This window comes from Parasteatoda tepidariorum, chromosome 4 (genome assembly GCF_043381705.1).
Source record: "Parasteatoda tepidariorum isolate YZ-2023 chromosome 4, CAS_Ptep_4.0, whole genome shotgun sequence".
In the NCBI taxonomy this organism is placed as follows: domain Eukaryota; kingdom Metazoa; phylum Arthropoda; class Arachnida; order Araneae; family Theridiidae; genus Parasteatoda; species Parasteatoda tepidariorum.
Genome location: NC_092207.1, coordinates 13887780 through 13909562, shown reverse-complemented (window position 1 = coordinate 13909562; position 21783 = coordinate 13887780). Strand labels below are relative to the sequence as shown.

The following is a 21783-nucleotide window of genomic DNA, read 5'->3' as shown; positions in this document are numbered from 1 at the left end:
TGCCAACTGTTCTAATTAAATCATATTTGTTCAGGTAATCTTGTTCCTCATATAATCCTATTTGTTAGATCACCTTGTTCCTAAAATATGACTTTAGGTCAAAATGTTCTCATTTTTCAGTATTGCAGCACCTTTTTACTCTATATGCCAATTTTCTTTTGACCCAGGACGCTCCTAAGAACTAGGAGCAGGGCATGTGATTTTTCCACGAATCAAAACCATTGGTTTGAGGACTTGAACTCCAACAAAATTTTGAAACTTATGCTAAAACTCTAACTAGACATTTACATGCACATGATTCTTCTGCCAATTTGATTTCTTTATTGTGGCTGATTTTAAATATTTGGATCTATGTCACAAACTGCTAATATTAAGATCCTTAATCAGGCAATTTTATTAACGATGTTCGTATTGTGTCTGATTTGAAAGTTATGTATTGTAATTCGTTTTCATATGATTTAAAAGTCCTACATTGCAATTCCCATTCACGCAATTTGAAAATCCAATATCGTGATCCGTATTCACGCATTTTTAAAATCCAATATTGCGATTCGTAATCATGTGGTTGTAATATCAAACATCAATTTTTGTATTTATGGACAATTTAAAAACTACTCATTGCAATTCATTTTTGCGCGATCTAATAACTATGCATCGTGATTATTTACGCATCAAATTCAACATCGCAATTTGAATTTTCGTATTTTTAAAATCCAATATCGCAATTTATATTCCACTGATTTTAAAATCCAATATCGCGATTCTTGGATCAGTTACTATTAAGATGTGATTTTCTTCATTAGATTTGATATTCTTCATTACAAGTAATTTAATTAAAACTGTTAACTCAAAAAATTATATTATATATGAAGTGTGTATGGTTTATAAATATCTGGATATTTTGATATCTATATTTTGTTTTTCACTTTGCTTTATAATTACCCCTGATTGGTTCCTACTTTTATTTTTAACAAGTAGGCAGCTATGAGTAAGATAAATGTACTTTCAACTTTTTTTTATTTTTGTTAACTTTCATGCCTGCCTGTAGCAAAATAATTGCAAAATCTTGGCAGCTTCCAGACAGTGTCCGCAAGAAACTAAAAAAAAAAATCTGAAAAAAAACTAAATTGAAAGTTATAAGTGGTGTGTCATGTGATTGAAAAACAGCTGTCATAAAATAAAAGGAAACAGTAAACAAAATAGAAAACAGTCTTTGAAAGAAAAATGGTTGTCATTAAGTCGTTTTTTGGTTTATTTCTGTTTTGTTTTGAAATTTGCTAAAAAAGAATCGCAATATCTTTTTGTTTAAGTAAATTTTAATTCTTATGCACACGTTAAGAGTCTTTTTAAAAAACATAGAACAGTTGTAAAAAACTTAATAAAATTTGTGTAAGATGTAAAGTTTTAAAAAATTACCTTAATTAAAATTTTAATAAGTTGGTGTTTGTTACAAGTCTCTCGAATTGACATAATTCATTCAATTTAAAGTATGTGGTAAAAAGTTAAATATTTTTCATGATTGGATACTTTGTCCCCTTAAAGCATTAACTAGCTTTTTTTTCCTTGAATTAAAAAATCATTATTTTCTTTTGCAGTATCGTGGACACTTCATCGGAATATAAACTTGTAAGCATGGAATCTGCTGTAAGTATTTGATCTTTTTCAGATATCACTCAGCTTTATATATATATATATATATGTGTACAGATCANATATTATATTAAGTTAAAAATATTGAAATATAGAAAATGATAGATTAATGAAAAGAGAAAAAAAAATATTAAAATAAAATAAATTTAAATTTATGTATTAAAATATGTATCTAAAGCTGGGGAAAAAATTATTCAATAAAAACATTATATTCTACAAGCTAAACATATTTTCTCCAAAGCTTAATTTTTTAAAAATAAATGTTGTACCAAAACATTGTAAAATAAAAACAAAATCTTGCCAAATTGTTAAAATAAATTTAGTCTAATTATTTTTTCCATATGATACATTAAAAAAAATAACATGTTAAATAAAATACTTTATAATATTGATACTTTTCTTGCACCCATCCTGCTTTTTCTGCAGAAAAAAACACACACTGGCCTGAAAATTGTAAGATTTTTACCTGGAAAAATCAGGGACATTTGAAACATGATTTGAGTAGCTACCCTGGATATAAATGAAAAGGGAAAGCATGGCGGACTGACCTTCTACTAACGCTTAGGGAAAACACTATTGTGTTCTCCCTAATGTGTGTATATATAAGGATGCGTAGCATTTTTAAAAAAGTGCTTATTTTCATTTTTTAAAAGCCCTTTAAGGGGCATTTTTCTTTTGCTGTTTTTAAAAAGTGCTTAATTTTCACTTTTCTAAAATGATATTTTTTCTTTACCATGTTGATTTTCGCTACGAATTACGCAGAAATACACTGTTCACATTGTTCAATTCAGCCCAAAAGGTTTTTTTTTTTTTTTTTTTTTTTTTTGTCATGACGATTAAAACCAGATAAGACCGTCAATTGTCAAAAACTTTCCAACTCTACCTAATTATATTTTTTTGAAGTGCTTAAAAATATTATTTGAGTGCTTAAAAGATGCTTATTTTTTGTTGAATAATTTGGCTACGCACCCTGTATAATGTTTTGTACTTTTAAGTAATGAACACTTTAACTTTAAATTTTTACTAAGGTAAAACTTTTATAAAAGAAGAGGAAAATTATATCACATACTAAAAGTATAAATTACTTAAATACAAAATACTGCTATTAAATTGTATCTCTTGAAATGAAAAAATTGATTAAAAGAAACAATGAAAAATAAGTTTTTTTGTTCGTAATTTCTTTTTGTTAATAGATTGAGCTCAGAACAAAAATCAGACAAAATATCAGTGATTGCAAAGTAAGAGTAGATTTGCTAAAAATAATTGACAAGAAACATTAAATCCCGACAGACAAAATGATGCGCAATGAAAGCTAAGTAGCAGAAGTCCCACTGAAGGTAATTAACAAGAAAGGTTTACTCCCGACGAAACAAAATGCATTTTGATTGCAAAATGGCATTAAGTCCTACTGAAAATAATCTTCAGGAAATATTAAAATCCCAAAGGAAAAAAGAAATGCATTAGGAAACTATGCCTTAAGTTCTTGTTTTCGACGTTGATCATCGCACAAAGCCACGATTTCTGATTCAGTTCGCTCTTTGCCATTCAACATCACAAAATGGACATCGTTTTTCAAGCTAAACGAAATCAAAATCATCGTTGCCAGCGTTAGCACAGTCAAAGATCATCACCTGTTGAATCGCAAGCGTCTTATATTGGTGCCTTAAATCAGAATGCTGATGCTCTCAAGAAACTAAAAATCAGTCTCAGTGTGGAGATGTATCCGTGAAATCCATAATTCGTAGTATATCGCCCGGTTCTACTGCCAATGTAAAATTTAGCTTGCACTTGTGCACTCAAATAATTGCAGTGTAATGATAGGGAGAGTGGGAGGAAAATGCTTAATGCTCACTTTTTTTTTGCCCAGTATAAATTTGTCCTGAGTTCACTGCACTGGTATTTTTGAAGGTTAAGCTATTGCTAGGTTGTTGTCAGGGCTCGAAAAAACTGAGAAATTTTACCCGTCCCCGAGGACGGCTTGTCCAACAATGTACCCATCCTCCTTTGAAACTAACCTGTCGCTTTTTACGAGCCCTGGTTGTTGTTAATTAAAACATTAATGAATTAATTTAGATTAGAATTAAAATTAATTAATTTCGAAGCAATGCGAATAAAAAATTGCCTAGATTTTTTTCCTGATTTATCTAAACTGCGAGGATAAACTAAGAATGTTTGAATTAATTTTGAGGTGATGCGCAGAATCTTAGTTCATTGGCTGAGACTCATTTTTAGTTATAGGCATTTTGTTTTTAATAGAGTCAAAGAATTTTGTTGACTTTGCTGCATTAAGGAATATTTTGTTGTGCATCTGCTAAAAAAGATGACTAAAAATTAACGCTAAGGTATTTTCGATTTGTTATATTTTGTTTAATTTTTGATGAAATTTATATTTTAAGAATCTTAGTTCAGGTTTTTTGTTGCACTCTGTAATGAGTTTTGTTTTGTTTGATATGATTAAAGGCTATAATTTAATAGCATAACCTTTATTTGATCTTGAAGAACTATATTTATAGTAAAAAAAACAAGATTATAAACTTTACTATTGTAATTTTATTTGTTGTTCTTGATTAAAAAATAAGAAAATCTTAAAGTTTTTCAAAAAATATTTGCATTAATCTGTAGAGCAGTAACTGTTTTTGTGAAGCAGTCTTAAGCTAAATTTGTAAACTGAGAAGATATTTATTATGCGAATTAAGTTATTTTTATTACTTTTTTTAACATTTTAGGTGCCTTATTCATTATCTGACATTCAATTACCGGATAGTCCAAGTAGCATTGTAAAGTCTGCTGCCAAAGCAACTTCAAAGAAAGAGACTTTGACACCTCTCCCTACAAATGATAGTGACAAAGACAGTCATTCAGATAATGATATTCATAGAAATGGTCTGAATTCTGGATCTAAGTCTCGCTCTAAAGAAAAGTCTGTGTTAGATGATACATCTAACAAGAGAAAAATGTCAGTTATGGAATCAAAAAAACCAGACCATAAAAATACAGTATCAGATATTGTAGGGGAGTCAACATTTCTTCAGAAAAGTAAACAGTCAATGAATAAAAAAATCATTGATTCGGAGGAAAAGACTAGTAGAAAAAAAGAAAAAAGCTTTCAAAGTAGTGATAAACGTCCAGAATCACATACTAATAGCAGCAGTGAGGAAAGTTCTGGGTCAAGCAGAAGTAGGAAAAAAAGGCAACCAAAAAGTAAAATTTCTGTCGAACAGTCTAACATTCATAAAGGCAGATCTCGCTCTTCTTCTTCCAGCAGCAACAGCTCTCAAAGTGAAGAAGGAACTCCTAAAAAACTACCTAAAGAAGTTTTTAAAAATGTGAAAAAGAAATCACCTGAATCAGATGTACCTGTCACAGAGATTGATAAACATATTGAAGAACCCAAACAAATTTCTGTGACTTTGAAAAGTAAACCTCGTTCATCTTCCCCGAGTAGGAAAAATAGTTCACCAAGTAGAGAAGAAAGCCCCGTGGAACCACCTAAAAAAGATGTTACAAAATCTTCTGTGCCTGATGCTTCAAGGGCTGCCAAAAAATATCGTATTGATAGGAACTATGAACGAAAAGATTCAAAAAGTAGATCTCGTTCTCCCACTGCCAGCGAAAATAAAAATTCCGAAAAACCATCTACAGAGAGTGCCAAAAAATCAGTGGAACATGATATTTCAAAAGTTGAGAAGAAACATCACGACGAAAGTAGCTTGGATGAAAAAACTTCAAAAAGTAAGTCTCGTTCTTCCCCTAGCGATCACGATTCTAAGAGCCGAAAGAAAAGTCCTTTAAAGCAATCTGAAGAAGATGTAAAAAACCAAACTGTACCTGATACTTCTATGATTGTTAGAAAACGTGAGAGTAGTTATGATCAAAAGTCTTCAAAAAGTAGATCACGTTCTCCAACCATGGCTAGTAGCCGGAGTTCGAAGAGTAGAGAGAAAAGTCCTGTAAAACCATCAAAACAAGACATTAGACTACACGATTCTGATGCTCATAAGCTTATTAGAACTCGTCATACTGAATGTAGCTCTGATAAAAACACTTCAAAAAGTAGATCTCATTCCTCTTCTAGCAGTGAAGAAAAAAGTCTCATAAAACCACCTAAAGAAAGTTTAAAAAAATCATCTGTGTACGATGCTTCAAGGGACACTAGAAAGCATCATCCTGACAGTAGCTCTGATCATAAAACTTCAGAAAGTAGATCACGTTCTCCCTCTAGCAGCCAAAGCCGAGAAAGAAGCCCTGTGAAAGAAGAGAGGAGGAAAAGAATCATGGATAAATTCTCCAAAATCGATCGAAAGCCTGTCTCTAGTCGGAAGACTTCTAAGAGTAGATCTCGTTCTCCCTCTAGTAATGAAAGTGAAGGAGAAAGCCCTCTAAAAAGATCTAGAGACAATGCTAAAAAATCTGTAGTGACCGAGGATTCTAGGACTAGAAAAGGCCATACTGAAAGTGTTTCTGATCGAAAAACCTCAAAAAGTAGATCGCGTTCAACTTCTAGCAGCAGAAGCTCTCACAGCCAAGAGAAGCGCACCAGAAAGTCATCCAAAGAAAATGTTGAAAAATCAGTAATGTCTGATACTTCCAAGAGTGGTAGGACTCATCAGACTGGGATCGACTCTAATCAAAAAGCTTCAAGAAGTAGGTCTCGTTCTTCTTCCAGTAGCCCACCTCCTCATAAAAGGAGAGATGTACAAATATCTGAAGAAATTGCTAAAGATGTTACCAAGTCATTGACCACTGATGTTAAAGGTGCTGTAGATCAAAAATCTGATTTACCTAGTGATCCCCCTCGTAAAAAGTTAAAGATCAATAGAAACAACGTTGTTATATCATCTCTTGGATCCTCCGAAAAACTTCCTGTTGATGAACAGAAAAAAATATCTAATAAGAACTTCAGTGAAAAGAGAACAGAGATTTCTCCTAGTTCACCAAAAATAGAAAAAGAACGAAGGTGAGCATTTATTTCTTGTTCGTTAGACGCATTTTATTTTCTGTGTTTTGCATACATATATACAAATTCAAAATTTTTAGTTTTCTTTGAATAAGTCTATAAAACTGTATAGTGTTGGTTGGAAACCATCATTTCTGTTCCCAGAACCAAAGTTAAACATTTTAAAACCAATAATGATTTTTGAAATCTGCAGTGATATCTAAAGCTGAACTATAATCCATTACTCATTAAATGTTTCAGTGTTTAGGAAATTATTTTAGTAGCATGCCTGTGAAAAAAAAAGTAATTTTTTTTTAAAATAAAGATATTTTCTATCATCAATATATGAAAAATTATGTAAGGCATGTAATTATTATCTATGTAAAATTTCCTTACTTTCTGTTCCATTCAAATTTAAAAACCAAATAGAATGATATAAAAATGTCTCCCTCATAAACATTTTCAATATTTTGTAATGTTTTAGCTAGAGCACCTATAAAAGGCATAATTTTGTTTGTTTGAGGTAAAGATTGCCAAATTTTACTCATAAATAATCCATTTTGGAAATATGGCCATACAAAAATCAAATAAATCATGTGCTGTTTCAAAAATTTAAGCAATAATTTGCATGATACTAAAGTACTTTGAAAGGGGATCTTAATGGGTTCACTGTGCCATAATTCATTGCAATTACACAATAGAAATTTAATAATAAATGAAAATAAAGAAATATAATTTTTTTAGATTCAAAATTAATTGTAGTATATTTTGTATAATATCATGCTTTTAATTGTAAGCATATATATTTTCTTGAAGTCTTAATTTCATTTTCTTGTGTTTCCTTTAAAACTCAGTGATGATTATGCTATTGTTAGTTCATTTATCAGATGAAGTACCATAGCTGAAAACAAATTTTCTCAAAAACCCAACTGGATTCAATATATCAAAAAATAATTTGCAAATAAAAACAATCTTCAGTAGAATTGTGCATATATCAAGACATATTTTAAAAATCAATTGTTCTATCAATCTATCCTATCAATTTTTCTTGATTTTTATGATCAGTTGTTGATTGGCTTTGTCAGATATGTGAATTAAGTGAAAAAATGAAAGTATTAGATTTGCTAATTATTGTATTTTATAGTAAGTAAAAACAAGTTGAAAATGTAATTGTAATTTGTTTGTATTCAAAATTAATATTTTTTTGTATTAAGACTGCATAAATTGACTAAGTTGCTATAATTATTATCTATCTAATAATCTATTTTTAGTAAATATTTTATGAAATTTTAAATATGTCTGACCAAAAGCATTTTACTGAACAGGTTTTCAATCTATTTAAAAAGAGTAATCATAGAGTGAGAGATAAAAAATAAACTTAAGATGTGTTACTAACTGGATAATAGATATTTACAATGGTGTATCAAAAAATAGCAAAAATGTGTCATTCTTGCAAAGAAACAGCTCTCTGAATTGAGAAAAAGTAAGGAATCAGGTTAACAATCTGAAGAAAAAAAGGATTCAGAGAGTATTGATGTAGATTAAAATTTCATTCCTAAAGTCTGAAGTTATTAATCGTTCAATGTCTCATTTCATCAGTTGAAAAATACATGGAATTCAAAAATCACCTTAAATCACAGAAAATAGGGAATTAAGAATTTTAATTTACAAGCTTGTTAAATGCACAGAATTTCGTTTCATATTTTCATCTTTTAAAAAATGATGACCACTCAAAGCGTAATTTATGGGATTTTTAAGGAGGATATTTCAGTCATACTATACTATTTTGTTTACTATAGCATTATTTAAGTATGTTCAGCTATTCCTTTTTCTCTCTTAAGTTTTTCCAGCAGTTAAAACTAGTATAGTTAGCCCAATATTGCTCACACAAGAGCACATTGTTTCCTCTTAATATATTGTGTATAATATGTATAGGGGAAACAGAGAATTTTTTTTCCCAGATTTGAGGGGCAACCCTGATTTACATCTTCAGATTTTTATGGAGAGGAATTTTTTATTCGGGATTATGTGCTTTTTTATTACAAATTTTCTTGGGTAAAGTGCTTTAAGGTTCTTTTTTTTTTATTTTTGTTTTTTAGAAGCCCTTAAAGGTGCTTTTTTCATGGGGTGTTTTTAAAAAGTGCTTAATTTTCCCTTTTCGGAAACGATACTTTTTCTTTATGGTGTTGATTTTCACCACGTATTATGCAACAGTGTGCTTTTCATATAAGCTAAACTCAGTGGTGCGACATTCCATAGAGGGCCAGGGCCTACTGTGCCCATCTCAGTTTTCTTGGGCTCTGGGGTGCATGAGCAGATGTTCCAGTCAGGTGGTCATCCAAACACGGAACCCCCAGTGTTTAGTTCCCAAGCGTACTTGGTACTCATTTATCGACCCACTGAATGGATGAAAGGCTGAGTCAACCTTGCCTGGGCCGAGGATCGAACCCACGACCTGTGGTACGGGAGCGCGAAGCGCTACCGCTCAGCCACCGTGCATCGTAGTTCTATACGCCCGGTGGCTGAGTTCTATTCATATAGTTCTATTAAATGTTTTCACAATCCATTTTGGCATACTGTCGGTTCGTAATGTATGATAGCACCAATCATGTTACATATTTGATGAAATACTTGAGAATCAGCATTTGCGCCTACTGAGCCAAGTGTGGTGAGATTCTTGCTCTCTTGTGTGCAACTCTGTTTCCTTTACTACCGTCTGTTATCGAACCGAAAAACCTCTTGATCTTTTTATTATAGTTAATATAATCTAGAAAAGATTTATTTGTCAGAAACTGGTTATTTTGTCATGATCATGTAAAGTCTATGAAAATTATTTTGCATTTTGTTGAAGTATATAGTGCTTAAAAATACTTTGTTAGTGCTTAAAAAATGCTTATTTTTTGTTAATAGATTTGGCTACGCACCCTGAAGTAGTTTCCAAAATTCTTGATTTATGTCTTTCATGTTATTTTAGAAATCATCGATTCTATTCTACAACACAATAATCATTTATAATTTTTTTAATCGTGATTTGAGAGAACTTCAACTGAATTAATTTTGTATAAAAATGTATAGCAGCATTATTCGCTGTTCCCTTCTTTAACATTATTTGATTACGAAAGACTTCTCTGTTACAAATTTTACTAAATATTGCCTAATTGATAATGTTTTTTTTTTTTTTTAATGCAGCAGTACCATTAAAATCTTCGATACCTTGATCTCAAATTTTTATAAGTTGTTCAATGCTCCATTAATAAAATAAAACTGAAAGTTTCTGTAACATTCTCTTCTAAACAAAGTAGTTCAGTAATTGAAAATATTATTTGTGATAAGATTTGCCTTTATTATACTTCAGTAGTGCAAATAATATGTTTTTTAGTTAGTCATTTACCTTTTTTAATCTGGTATTTATTGTTCCAAAAATTGTTCTAATTTTGATAATTGAAATGATGATTTGAAAAATAGTGTCCTGATTTTTTCTTTTGCCCACTGCAAAGCCTGTAGAAAGCACGCATTTTGCAAAAAGTAAGATAAAAAAAGATTAGACTGCAGTGATACATAAGCTTTTTACCAAAGTTGGAAACTCTTCAGATAGGATACTGAGAAACCCAAAGAAGCAGTTTTAAAAATATCTTAAAATTCAGTTTTCTTGTTCCACCTCTAATGTTAGAAAAGTGATGATACTGACCTGCTTATCCAAGTCTTATATTATACGGAAACTTATGTAAGAGTTTAATGAATGAGTGAAATCAAGAACATTTAAAGATAGTTTGATATAGAAATCATGCTCTTTCTTTAATTTTTTATTTTTATAAAGAACTTCATATTGTACAATTAAATAAAATTTGACTGAGTGGGGATTTTATTATAATTTCAGATTTGTTGCAAAATAATTAATATATGTGCTCATTCGATCTTAAATGTATGTAGTGTATTGATCTTTTTTTTTCTGCAATAATTGCTACGAATTTTAACTTGTTTCTTATTTATTCTAATAATTTTTTTTAAAATTAATACTATCATTATTTATTTATTAATATTATTACGACGCGCAAAAAGTTAAAATCGTTGATTCAAGAAATCTCTCTTCGGTGCTCTCGGTTTAGCACTTATTGTTAAAACAATTGTTTTGCAGATGATTGTTTTTTTTAGGGTTATTTAAAAATGTTTTTCTTTTTTAGAGAATCTACTAGTTCAACTCAACCGGAAAATATTGAAAGAGAAATGGGAGAGGTTAGTATCTTTAAAATAATTATTTTAACCTCTTTATTAATTGCACAGTGTTGACTTTTTTTTCTTTCGAAATTGAATTCTTCATCGTGTACTCTAACTGTAGAGATATTAATGCTGTTTGTAAAATAATAGTTTAAAATTTTAAATAGTCATAGTAAATTTCCACATAAGTTAGGGCTCACCTGAAAATTTTTCTATGAACTGAAAAATAATGCATTTTCTCTCCAATAATTTAACTCTTAAGTTCATTAAATTGATTGTAAAGCATCACTGAAAATGAAAGCCATAATTAAAAAAAGCAGATCAAAAATAAATATTTTCTATTTTACCAATTTAAATTGTCTTTAAAAAGTTTGGCACAAATTATATTTATTCTGAGAAAATAGATTACAAAATTTTAATACATAATTGATGAAGTACTTTGTAATTCTAACCACGTACTGTAATACTTTCCTTTGTAATTCTCGCATTATTCATACCTCATCGATAGTGATCTAGAATTTTAATTAAGACTTATTTTCAAATTTTGACTTCCATATTCCTAAAATTTCTTGGTGCTTGAACTATTTTTACTTAGTCATTGTGAATGAAATAAAGCAACCCCAAAGGATTCTTAATGACATCTGAAAATAATACAACCTAGTGTAATTTAAAATCTTTGTCTGTCAACTCCTGTGACTAAACTTTTGCAAATAAAATCCGTATTTAATTTTTACTCTTTTAATTTTTTAGTTCTCACTTTTTTTTACTTCAGATCTTTTGTTCTTAATTTTGACTTGTTGTTCAAATTGGCTTTCCACTACAACCATTTTTTTTAGTGTCTGCTTATATAGGATTTTTGTTCATGTGTTTATAATGTTTTTTTAATGATATTCAGACTGTATATTTTATTTGTAGATAATAGAAAATTCACCAGAAGTAAAGTATGAGCCAAGAAAAATAAACTTTCCAGGTAAGTGTTACGTAGAAGAAAGTTTACAAATTATTAAATAAACTTTTTTGAAAGTAATATCAAAATTACTCTGAATAAATATTTTTAAACCAGAATATGTAGTTTCCTTATCCTCTTGAGCAATTTAATTGTTATCTATGGCTGTAGTTTTTCCCAATCGTATAAATATAGAATTTGCTATTAACTATGCTATGATTCAAGTGAATTACTCTCAAATTGTAAATGGTATGGTAGAAAATAAATGTAGAAGGAAGTTTTCAGTTGGTAGAGATTCCTAAAATTTTTTTATTGTTGCTATCTACTGCTGTGTTACTAAAAAAGTAACTTCTTAACAAGTTTTTTCACTCTTCCTTTATTTGTAAAATTTATATTACGAACGAAAAGAGCTTGAGTGTTTCAAGTTTACTGCAAGTGGATAAATGTTTTTTTTTTTCCTTCCCTTTTTATTTCAGTTTTTTTGTAGAATTGAGCCAATAAAATAAAAACAATAATCTTCCCTTCAACCTTGATTAAGAAGTAACTATTTTGAAACAAATATGAATATGTTATAAATTTTTTCTCGTTATTTTTTAACTACTGTAGATAAATTTAAACTTAAATTATTAAGTAAAATGTGTAAAAAACAATTTTTTTTTATTTATGATTATATAATTTTTTTTAAGGTCGAAAATTGAGCAGAAAATCTTCTGAGGATCAAACCTGCAGTGAACCTAAGTCTAAAAAAAGCAAATGGGGAAAATTTGCTTCTTCTCAAAAATCATCACAAGCTATAAACATATCAACAGACTCTTTAAAGGTATGTCTTTCTTTCTCCCCCTTCCCAGGCTTTATTTTTTTTTAATAAATGCTAGTTCAAGTCGTAGCTCTGTGGTGCTTTAGTGTTATTTTCGTTTCTTCATTCTTCTTTTTCAAATACCATTTCTTGCCAAAATTGATAAAAATCTTTTTTTTTTTTTAATCACCTTTTTTTATTGCATTTTTTTTTTTTTTTTACATGTACCAATCAAAGCTCTAATAAAATACATAAATGCTTAATATTATTTTTCTTAATACTTTTAACTAAAAATGCTAAAATTATTATGTAATTATTACAAGTGAACCTCTAAAAAAAATAAAAATCATAGCTGTTTTTTTTATTCATGCTAAATACTGTAATGAATTTGTAAAGAAAAAGGCCAAATGTGTCAGTTAGATATTAGATAAAGAATAAATTAATTTTGATCATAAAAGCATTAAAAAAAATTTGATTATTCGAAATTACTTTTAGCAGATTAAGTCTCTTTTACTTTTTATGTGCATAAACTACTTGATATAGTTAAAGTATGTTAAGTAAAAAATTGCCTTACTTTGTTTTTTTATTATTTTTTGGTCTATTTTGAACATCAAATGTTATAAACATACATGCATTACATTCTCATTACTCTGGGTAATGTCTTTAATATCAATGCGATGAAACTCTAAATATATATATATTTATATATATATATATATATTACTTGCATCAAAGATTCTTTTTCAGAAAAAAATCAATTGATTTAAATCATGCCAACCCCTTTTTTGCACCATTTACTTAGACGTTTGTTGCCTTGTATCCATTATTGTAAGCTTTTACCTTTGGCAGAACAGTTATTTTCTCATGCCATTTAACCTTTCTAAACATTAAACAGTTACAATTGAATATTGTTTAAAATCCGACTGAAATAAAAACTGAGGTTATAATTTTGATTAATAACATAGATTTAATAATTTGTATTTTAATTACTATACGACGTTACTGCTAAAATTTGGCTTGCATATGATCAGATTTGTCATTGACATTGATTGATAATCTATCAGCTATGTTATAAAGTAATTAAATTTAACCTGTCCACCTCGCCCCCTTAAAGTGCATTGATTCATAAAATACCATTAATAAAATGTTTAGGTTTTACTGTTTATTTTTAAAAACTACTGCATTTTCTAGACGTGAATGAAGCTATTTTTTTAAAAAATTTAAAAAAAATTGTCAATGATCCATCAAATTCTTCAGTCAGATTTTTTTCACTTTATGTTAAGTATCAAATTATTTATTATAGTCTTATAGTGTAATTATGATACATTGTTTTTATATTTGTCAACAAATTAATTTAGAGATATTGAAATGTTCTACTTTTGTTAAACACCAATAATTACTAATCAGAAATAGTTTACATAATGTTTCATGTGTATATTTTTTTCATTAAAAGATAACTTCAGAAGTTATTATTAATAAATGAGCCTTAAAAAAACTTTTAAATTTCCAAAAATAATTTTAAATAACAATTATTTTTTCTTCTTTTTAGAATTGGTTTCCAGAATTTAAACTAGTAAGTGAGCCATCAGTAGTCAATGATTCAATACCTGAAGAGTCACCTCCCATTAAAGACGAAAATAAGTTATCTTTTCCCCTGAAATCTGAAGAAGAATTGAGTAAATATTTTTTAAACATATTATTCTTGATTTAAAAGGGTTAGGTTTTTGACATGAGAACAGTCAAAAACTGGTCAATTGATCAAAATCTGACTACAAAAAAAAAATAATAATTTTTTACACTATGTTTAAAATTTTACTTTATAAATATATACTAACATATAAATATGTACTCTATAAAGATAATATACAAACACATGCTATTATTTTTTAATTGATATGTAATTATAATTGGTAATCATATTAAATTAGAAATTATAGTTCTCTGCCGCAGACACCGTAGATTTTACTTTATTTTCATATTTTATTTTATTTTATTTGAAAATTCTTTTTTAAAATCAGTTCTAAAAATACATCATAAGTTTTCATTAATAATTAAGTACTTTCATTGCAATTTTATCATTAGTAGCATGGATCTAGTATTTGTATGATAATGTTGCCTCCATCAAGTTTTACTTAAAAGTTACTTTTAGCTGTGTGCAGAGGAAGAGTGTTAAGTTTACTCATTTATTTTTCTAGTGTATTCAACAATGATTTTAGTAAATTTAATTGTAAGAGCCATTTAGTCTTTCTTCAATGTTTTCTTTAAAAAATATGCTTCTAAGCAAAGTTGAAAGTCTTACAATTTTCTGCTTATGAAGCTAATTAAAAAGGAATTACAATTTCATCGTCTTATCTACACATTTCTGACTTTTCCTCCTTGTTTTGTGTGTTACTGGATATATTGTGAACTAATCATAGCTACTCTTACATATTTTTGTAAGGAAAATCTTAGATTATAGGATCCAGTTGTACCATAAATTGTTTGACATTAATTTTAGTTAACTTCTGATGATGAATAAGACCAGTGTCCTTGTTGTATCTAAAATAAGCTTCCTTTGCCTGTCATGCTTAGTGTTTGGTATTTTAATGTTATCATATTTATATTTTCTTTTTATTTCAGCTAAACAATTTTCAACCGATATTAGTCATCAAAACAATGATGAACCTTTAGAAGCAACTGACTCAAGTGGACCTATTTCAAAAATAGTTTTTATTCAAAACTTAGTTCGGCCCTTTACATTGCTTCAGTTAAAAGATCTGTTAAGGCAAACAGGCAATTTTATAGAAGATGATTTTTGGATTGATAAAATTAAATCTAAGTGTTTTGTCACAGTGAGTATTCTATTTTTTACTCTAACATAAATCTAAATTTTTTTTTAATTTTGACATTATGTAACAAGTTGTAACAGAAACAGGTCTGGTATAAAACATTTTATTGATGAAATTTTTGTAATGAGTTTTTTTGTGTAAAAGAAACGAAGAATTTTTAATATTTTCAATCGATTTCTTGATGTTAAAAGAAAGTTTTTATTTAAAAGTACTTGATGTGCATCAAAGATTTAAATAAAAAATACTTAATGCAAAAACAATTTTAATGAATTTTATATTAAATAAGTAAAAATATTTAATGTAAATGAATTTTAGTACTAGTTTTCATTGTAGTGTAATTTAGTTTGTTGCAAGTGCTGAATTTTTGTTACTTTATTTTATTTTTATGAACATTTTGTATCTTTTAATTTTAGTATACAACTGAAGAGGAAGCTATCAAAACTCGGAATGCTCTAAATGGTGTTAGATGGCCTTCTTCAAATCCGAAGATCTTAAGTGCAGAATTTAGTACTGAAGAAGAGGTGAAACATTTAATCCTTTTTAAAATACTTATATTCTAATATGTAATGCAATGGTAACATACTCTCAATACATACTAGAAATTAAAACCTGTATATTTTTTTGCATTTGATGATTAAAACTTAAAATTTTATTCTAGTTTGAACATCATCGTAGTGGTAAAGATGCACAGAAACCAGTTGTTGAGCGTTTACCAGAAGTGCAGGAAACTTATGATGAAAAAACTTCTCCACCAGTTGGTGATAATCGAAGAAAGGACCGGGACAGTGATAAAAGAAAAGAAAGGGAACGTTACAGACCGCAGGCTCCCGTGCGTGAATGGGATAAAGATAAAGTTCTACAAGATTCTCCTGATAGAGAAAAGTCAGATAAAAATATTGAAGGGTATAGAGGATCTGATAAAAAAGATAAGAAAGGTGAAAAAAGCTTAAAGTTTTATCATAACTTTATAAAGTACTTCAGTCTATAAAAAAAAAATTAACATTGAGTTTATTAATTTTAGATACTAAAAAGAGGGCAAATGAAGACACGCCTGCAAAACTGCTTGATGATTTGTTTCAAAAAACCAAGTCTATACCTTGCATTTATTGGTTGCCATTGACAGAAGCTCAGGTAAAAACAGTAACAATCGAACTACTTTTTTTTTTTTGGTATTATATATAAGATTATAGTTATGTTTAAAAAGATACTTAAAAGTTAAGGTTAAAGGGATGGCAAGTTCTTTCCTCAGTGAAATACGTAAAAAACCAACCTAGAAGAAATGTTTCTTTCAACCCAGGTGAAGAAAACGCAAGAAACTTCTTTTAAAGAGAAATATTTAAACAGTTTGTAATTGCAATCTAGTTTGAATAATAGTGTTGATTTTCAAGCTGCTTAACTATTAAATTATTGAAAAACGAGAAAAAAAATTGACCGAATTCTTAAGAAAATAAAGTAACTAGATTTATAATATTTATTTTGTAAATGATTATAGTGAAACCTAATATACAATTATATAAATAACTGCTAAAGCAACTTAATAAAATTTTATCAATGTTACTAAATTAACAAATTTTATGTAACATATCTATACTGCTAAAAATTACGAATGTAACATATCTATTTGCAAATTACGAATGAAATACCAATTTTTAATCAAAAACTGTAATGTTATGAATACTGCAATCGGCCCTTAAATAATGGTATATCCTCCGAATTAGTTGTTACATTTCATTTTATACTATTCAGTTTATGCTCAACTATTACTGTTTTCAATGAAAGAATATTTGTTCCCATATTGATTCAGGAGTTAATATCTTTTAGAATGGAGTTTAAAAAACGAACATTTGAGAAACTGAACATTTTTACAGTTGTACAGGCACTAAATGCCAATAATTTATTATTAAACGCTCTTCAAAAAGTGTTTGATTGTGGTGTGAGGTGTCATTGCTAAATATTATAATCTAAATTTTGTGCAACTCATTTCATGATGAATTTTATGTTGAAACCACATTTTTTAGGCAAGTTTTTTACTATTGGTTTTGTGTGTCATAGTTCTATCAGTTTGCATACTTGCTTATTTGTGTAGTCAATTTAAAGTTTCTAAAATTATCTAACCTTATAAAAGGCCTTTTACTACTATTGATACATGTTGAAAGGTTTAATCTGTTTAAAAGTAGAAAAAAAAATTTTTTTTTTCATTTGTTATGTACACCATATTTCTATAGTTATTAGTTAATAGCATATAATCAGATAAATTATACTAATTTTATAATTTCTTGGATTACAATAATTTGCTTAATCAGGTATTGGAACATGAAGAGTCAAAGCGCTTGAGAAGATTAGAACGTGAGAAAAGAAATCAACAAAGGGAAAAAGAAGAATCTGAGCAAAGAAGTAAAAGATCTCGCCTTGACCACAGAACCAGAGAAGTGGTGAGACATATTTAAATTTTCAACTTTAAAGTTTCCAACCGGCTTTCTTTTATAAGAAAGATGATTTTACTTTGAGAATTTGTACATCTAAAAGTCAATTAATTCTTTAAGAATATCTTTTGGTAAAAACAATTTTTTTGCTTAGCTTACGGCTGGTGTAACAAGTGAACCCAAAACAGGCTACATTCTGCTAAGTTCCGTAAGCAAAGGCTTAAATTTGACCAACTTTTTACAAATTCTTTAGTAGGAAAATTATTCTGAATTTTAAAAAAAAAATTTGAAATTTCTTTCAGGGGAATAATAAGCATCCTAAAAATTATAAACCTAAATAACAAAAACTCTTCAAACTATTCTTACATTTAAATAAGAAATTATATTTATAAAATCCATACAATATAAAATTGAGTTAAATTATTGCAATGCTTTCTTTGCTGTACTCATTTGTGATTTTTTTTCTAGATTTTTGATTAAAAATAATTTATTTTATAGTTATATTCATCTTTTGTTTATTACAGGAAAGCCGAAGAAGTTCGACAAGAAGTCGCAGTCCAACATCCAGACGGCGATAATTAATATAATTATTTAAGATAATATATATTAATGAATAAATTTTCTGGCCTCCTGCTTCGAGTTCACTTGATTTAAAAATCGGCAGTTTCAGCATCAGGTATAAAACTTAAAATGAGAAAAATAATTTTTTTTTTCTTTCATTTGCAAATATCATAAGCAACATAGATCAATAATTTTACTCTTAATTTCTTCCCTTATTGGGGGTATTTTTCTAGAAAAACATTCAAGTTATTTTGTTATGTATGAATGCACTTTTGCGTGTTAGTTGTAAAAATTTATGGAAAACCCATAAGTAAGTATGTATTGGAAATGCATGTATGTGAGTGAAAGAAGTATAAATGTTTTTCTTTTAGCCTAACTTTTTAGATAAAGGAGATGGATTATTTTCTTGTAGAAGGAGGCCAGTAAAAGAAATAGTAATTTTTTTTTGTATAGTCCGTCATCTTCCCCTAATCCTTTTGCAGATGAAAGCAGCTCAATGAAAAAGATAACCCTTTAACAGTGGTCACCCCCATCTTGTTACCACACATGTGGGAAGAAGTTATTAAACCTTTGCAAAAATGTATCACTTGAGGGAATGTTGCAGGAGAGAAATAATGTAATAAAGGAACATAGCAGGGATGAAATGTAACACGAGTTATTTCAACATGTGGGAGAAATCGTGCAAGATCTAGTGTGTTGACAAATTTGCACTGAAATAGCATACTCTTATTTGTGCAGTGAAATCACTTTGTACATAGAAATTTGAATTTTCATAAGAATTGTAGACTCCTTTATGCCTTCAGCTGTTTACTACAGATATGTATAATTTTATTCATATGAAAGTTTTAATCAGTTAAAAGAATCTATATGATTTTATTTCATATTTGCCTATCTCATTATCCTGCATAATGACGAATTTTTCAAAGAAACTGTTTAATTGATTTTTTTGGTTTTGTAAAATGAGATGGTCTCTGCTTTACCACAAAATTTATTAAATGTACTTTGAGTATTATGAAAACGTTATTGTTTCATTTCAACCTCTCATTGTAACTGTCATGCTGTTGCTTACATTTTAGTGAAATAAATTTTTGATTGATGGTATATTCTTTTTTTTTTTACCTCAATTGTGGGTTCTTGCACTTCAAGAAGATCACGAATGCATACACATGTGGCTTATGATCTCAACGATAGCCAGGGCCGGATTACCCTATAGGCACACTAGGCACGTGCCTAGGGCCTACGAAAAACTTGGGAGAAAAAATTTTTAAAAAAAAAAATCAAACGTAGTGGAATCAGAAAAACAGTTTTGTTTTTCTGATTCCACTGCGTTTGATTTTTTTTCTTTTCACGATAAATTTCGCACTCAATAAATTCTTTTTATTCATAAATTTTATCATTAGGTTTTTTTTTTTTTAAATTCCGTTGATCTTGCCTTGTTCCAGGTTTTAATATTTATGCTAGTGCCTTTTTTAACTATCGTTTCGGTTCGATAATTTTCAAGTGTTTTGATTTAGATTAATAAGTTTTCCTTTTATTTTATTGTTTCCCCCCGTTTAATTAGGTATGAAATATATTGCGTTATTTAATCATTGGTTTTGTTTATATAAGTTAATTTAGGAATTGTAATTATTTTTAAAAAATAAATATGAGAATTTTGTATTTTTTAAACTTGTTTTTCTTGTCTAAACTTGTAAATTTTTTATTCTTTTAAATGTTATATTTCTACCATTTTTTTTTCTCTTTAAAGTTAGGAGTACCTTTCTTTTTTCTCTTACTTTATGCATTACACTTGTCGGTATTGCAGATAAAGTTCGATAAACAAATTCGTAAATTAAAATCCATATTAATAAAAGTGTAAAAAAAAAATATGCAAGAAAATTTCGGCATATATTTTGAAAAGAGGGGAGGGCCCAAAAACGGCTATGCCTAGGGCCTACGAAAGATATAATCCGGCTCTGACGATAGCTGATAGCTTATAAGCCAAATGATGTGTTGAAGTTCAGCTAAGTTTCTCTACATAACTTAAAATTTTAATTAAATACAGCGCCATATCACACATGGAATTTTTTGAATTATAATTCCTTCTCAGTTACTTCTTTTACTTAGATATATTGCTTAAGTATTTTATTGTAATCACAACATTTATACATTATCAGTTTGTTTTACCTGGCTTTGTGTTAAGAAATGTATAGTGAAAGAATTTAAATCTTTGTGAAAGAATATTGAATGCGTCATTTAAGCTAATTGATACTTGAAATAGAATGAAAAGAACAGTTGCTAGCGTAAACAAATGCCACGTTTCAAGAACTAATTTCAATATAATTTTATGTTGACATATTTCTGCTAAAGGAGAAAAAATAAAGTATAAGAGTTATATGGTTTGGTTACTATGGGCAAAAGTTAAACAGAATCCATAGTATACAATAGAAGTATTAGAACGAAGAATGGTTAAATGTTAAAAATGAAATGGCCTAAAGTAGAGGATATTAAACAGTTATTATTTTAGTGGCTTGCGTTTCGATAGAATATGATAATCTATTTAGTTCAATAAGAAAATTATTAAGATTACAGATGTGTGACAATTATTATTTCTTTTGCTAAACTCAAATGCTTATTAAAAAATTAACTCAAATTGTATATGAAATTAATATTGGTGATTAAAAGAAACACTTAAGTATGAAAAATATTTAATTTTTTTTTCGTTATTATTAAAAATAATTATAATAATTCCTGCTTTTCCTCAAAAATATGCAAAACCCTTATTAATATATAAAATTAAAGAAAAATTACCAGGGAAGAGTTGTACAAAACTGGTAGGTCGTTAAAACTGAACTCGATGAAACAACTGTTGCTATGAAGTATTCACTATAAATTCTTAAATGCTTGAAGAATTATTTTTGATAACACCTCTTTTAGTTATTATTTTATATTGTTTAAAAAAAAAATCTAGCATAATTTTTAAATATTCTTGGGTTGTGTTTTTTTTTTTTGCTGTAAATTTGAATCTGGATCCTTGACAGGGAGCCAAAATTTGGTAATACAAAAGACTTAGCTATAGGCTAAGTCAAAATATCTGGAAGAATGGATTCAGGCCCTCACTTTACAGAATGAGCACATGCAACCTAAAGCAATGAGAAGGTACGTTATCAATATACAGAGTGACAACTCATTCCGGAAACAGGAAAAATCTGCTCTGGGGGGAATATACCCACAATTAGAATTTTTTATGTAAACAATATTTTTTAAAGCTCATCCAGTCCTCCTATTATTATTTTTCTTGTCACCAGTGCTATTTGAAAGAAAAAATTCACTTTTAAAAAATCTTAACCAATAGTTTCTATTTTCTTAGAACATACGGACAAAAATCAATTCAGATCTTTCTAAACCTGTAATAAAATTAATTATAAAATATTTTAATAGAAATAGTA

General features: G+C 28.5%; 1 protein-coding gene across 3 annotated transcripts in view; it reads left to right on the top strand.

Moving 5' to 3' along the window:
* The window catches only part of LOC107451679 (apoptotic chromatin condensation inducer in the nucleus), a 42174-nt gene extending 22718 nt beyond the window's left edge, over positions 1-19456 (top strand). For 2 of the 3 annotated variants that reach the window (XM_043047273.2, XM_043047274.2), the window contains 12 exons: positions 1596-1644; positions 4377-6607; positions 10768-10819; positions 11717-11771; positions 12434-12567; positions 14093-14219; positions 15163-15374; positions 15785-15892; positions 16030-16306; positions 16393-16502; positions 17675-17803; positions 18319-19456. In XM_043047273.2, coding sequence (XP_042903207.1) covers positions 1596-1644; positions 4377-6607; positions 10768-10819; positions 11717-11771; positions 12434-12567; positions 14093-14219; positions 15163-15374; positions 15785-15892; positions 16030-16306; positions 16393-16502; positions 17675-17803; positions 18319-18372 — 3538 coding nt within the window. In that variant the 3' untranslated portion in view covers positions 18373-19456. The remainder of the gene's footprint in view (positions 1-1595; positions 1645-4376; positions 6608-10767; positions 10820-11716; positions 11772-12433; positions 12568-14092; positions 14220-15162; positions 15375-15784; positions 15893-16029; positions 16307-16392; positions 16503-17674; positions 17804-18318) is intronic. The other variant, XR_011636539.1, reaches the window with a different exon arrangement.
* The last annotated feature ends 2327 nt before the right edge of the window (positions 19457-21783 follow it).